At 46.9% G+C, this 2,168-nt stretch overlaps 1 protein-coding gene across 1 annotated transcript; it reads left to right on the top strand.

Annotated features, from left to right (window-relative positions):
- Positions 1–15: 15 nt before the first annotated feature.
- LOC117800702 (adhesion G protein-coupled receptor E2-like) lies at positions 16–2,162 on the top strand (the record flags this gene model as incomplete). The annotated part of the gene is made up of 4 exons (XM_034653260.1): positions 16–61; positions 189–266; positions 715–892; positions 2,111–2,162. Coding segments are annotated over exons 1-4 (353 nt in total), but the record flags the coding sequence as incomplete, so codon positions are not given.
- Between the last annotated feature and the right edge of the window lie 6 nt (positions 2,163–2,168).

Here is a 2,168-nt window from a genome sequence, read left to right as displayed (position 1 = left end):
TCTACCCCCTGCAGAGATGTCCTTTCCCACCTGGACCCCACCCCCTGGAATCCAGAGCCAGGTGAGTGGCCCCAGCAGGGACAAGGAGGCAGGAATCCCTCTGTGTAGCCCTCCTGATCCACCCATTTCCCCCCAGCTCCCCCACCCACACGTGAGGCTCTCTGACCTGCTTCGTCTCTCTATCCCAGAGACTCTCCCGCTTCTTTGAAAGAGTCCAAGATCTGCGCAGAGATTTCAAGCCAGCCTTGGCTCAGGGCACGATCCAGGTAAAGGCACATCCCAGGAGAGGCAAGGTGGAGGCGTCCCACAGAGGCCTGGGAGGTTTGGCCTGGGAGAAAGCAGCCCCAACACGATGGCTTCCTCTCTGAGGCCCCTCCTCTCCCAGCGTGGGTGGGAGGAGTAGACATGCAAGCATTCCCACTCACTGTTAGACAGCCCCCTGCACCCACAAGTCACTTCTTCTTGCTGTTNAGTAGACATGCAAGCATTCCCACTCACTGTTAGACAGCCCCCTGCACCCACAAGTCACTTCTTCTTGCTGTTTCTGGACACTGGGCTAATGTCATTCCTGGCATTTGTGAACAAGGTTGACTTCTGCGTGGCTGGATTCCAGGGGCAAAGACCTGCAGAATCTGATCCAGTACCACCAATGAGTCTCTGGGGCCTGTTATCTGGGGCTGGGTGGGTCACTAGCTCTGTGTCCCCATCCCCCAGGACCTCATACAGGGGGTAGATGAGCTGCTGGAGACCCCTGAGGACCTGGAGGACCTGCCCCCCTCAAAGCAGCACTGTGTGGCCACTAACCTGCTCGTTGGCCTGGAAGATGTCCTGAGAAATATTAGCCAGGCTCTGCCCGATAAGACGCTGACCTTCAATGCACCTGCAGGCACAGGTCAGTATGGGGTCTGCCCCAGGCTCATTCTCTGCGGTTTCCGGCTGCATATATCCCCCAGCATCTCTGGAGAGTGTGACCACGTACAGATACATGACCAGATACATGACCATGTATCTCACTGTTTCACTCATAAGCCATTTACTATGTTAAATGAATAAAACTATATAAATCATACACATTTTCATTGTAATATAAATTATCAGCAGATGAAATAATTTAATGAAGAATTTAAGATAACAAAATAGAAACGTCTTTAAAAGAAGATTATCTGTTCAATCTTGAAGATTGTAAATTTAATAATATTTGATATTTAAGTATGATTTGTTTTATTGAGGTAAAATTCAGGTAACATAAAATTCACCATGTTTTTTATTATATTATGTTAGTCACCATACAGTATTTCATTAGGTTTTGATGTAATGTTCCATGATTCATTGTTTGCGTATAACACCCAGTGCTCCATGAAATATATGCCCTCCTTTTTTTTGCTTTTAAAGATTTTATTTATTTATTTGACAGATAGAGACAGCCAGAAAGAGAGGGAACACAAGCAGGGGGAGTGGGAGAGGGAGAAGCAGACTTCCAGCAGGGCAGGGAGCCCGATGCTGGGCTCGATCCCAGGACCCTGGGATCACACCCTGAGCCGAAGGCAGACGCTTAATGACTGAGCCACCCAGGTGCCCCAATATGTGCCCTCCTTAATACCCATCATTGGGCTAACCCATCCACCCTCTGAAACCATAAGATTGTTTCCCAGAGTCCATAGTCTCTCATGGTTCATCTCCCCCTCTTTCCCCCCCTTTATTTTTTCCCTCACCATTTTAAACAAAATGTAGAATTCAGTGGCACTTAGAACACTCAGAGTTGTAAAACTGTCACCTCCATTTCTAAAATGTTTTCATCACCCCAAAAGTAAATAATGTAACCAGTAAGCAGTCCCTTCTCTCTCCCTCCCCCGGTCCCTGGCAGCCCCAGTCTGTGTTCTGTGTCTCTGGATTTTCCTATTCAGGACATTTCATATCATTAGAATCATGCAATAGGTGACCTTATAGTCTGGCTTCTTTCACACAGCATCATGTTTTAAAGGTGAATCCATGTTGTAGCACGTGGCAGTAATTCTTTCATTTTTATGGTTGAATAATATTCCATAATTGTGGCGACAGCACTTTTTGTGTATCCATTCATCCACTAACGGACGTTTCGGTTATTATGAAGGGTGCTACTGTGAATATTGGTGGACAAGTTTTTGTTTGAATAACAGTTCTCAGCTCTT

This window comes from Ailuropoda melanoleuca, unplaced genomic scaffold (assembly GCF_002007445.2).
Source record: "Ailuropoda melanoleuca isolate Jingjing unplaced genomic scaffold, ASM200744v2 unplaced-scaffold74955, whole genome shotgun sequence".
Classification (NCBI taxonomy): domain Eukaryota; kingdom Metazoa; phylum Chordata; class Mammalia; order Carnivora; family Ursidae; genus Ailuropoda; species Ailuropoda melanoleuca.
This window is presented reverse-complemented; position numbering and strand designations above follow the sequence as displayed.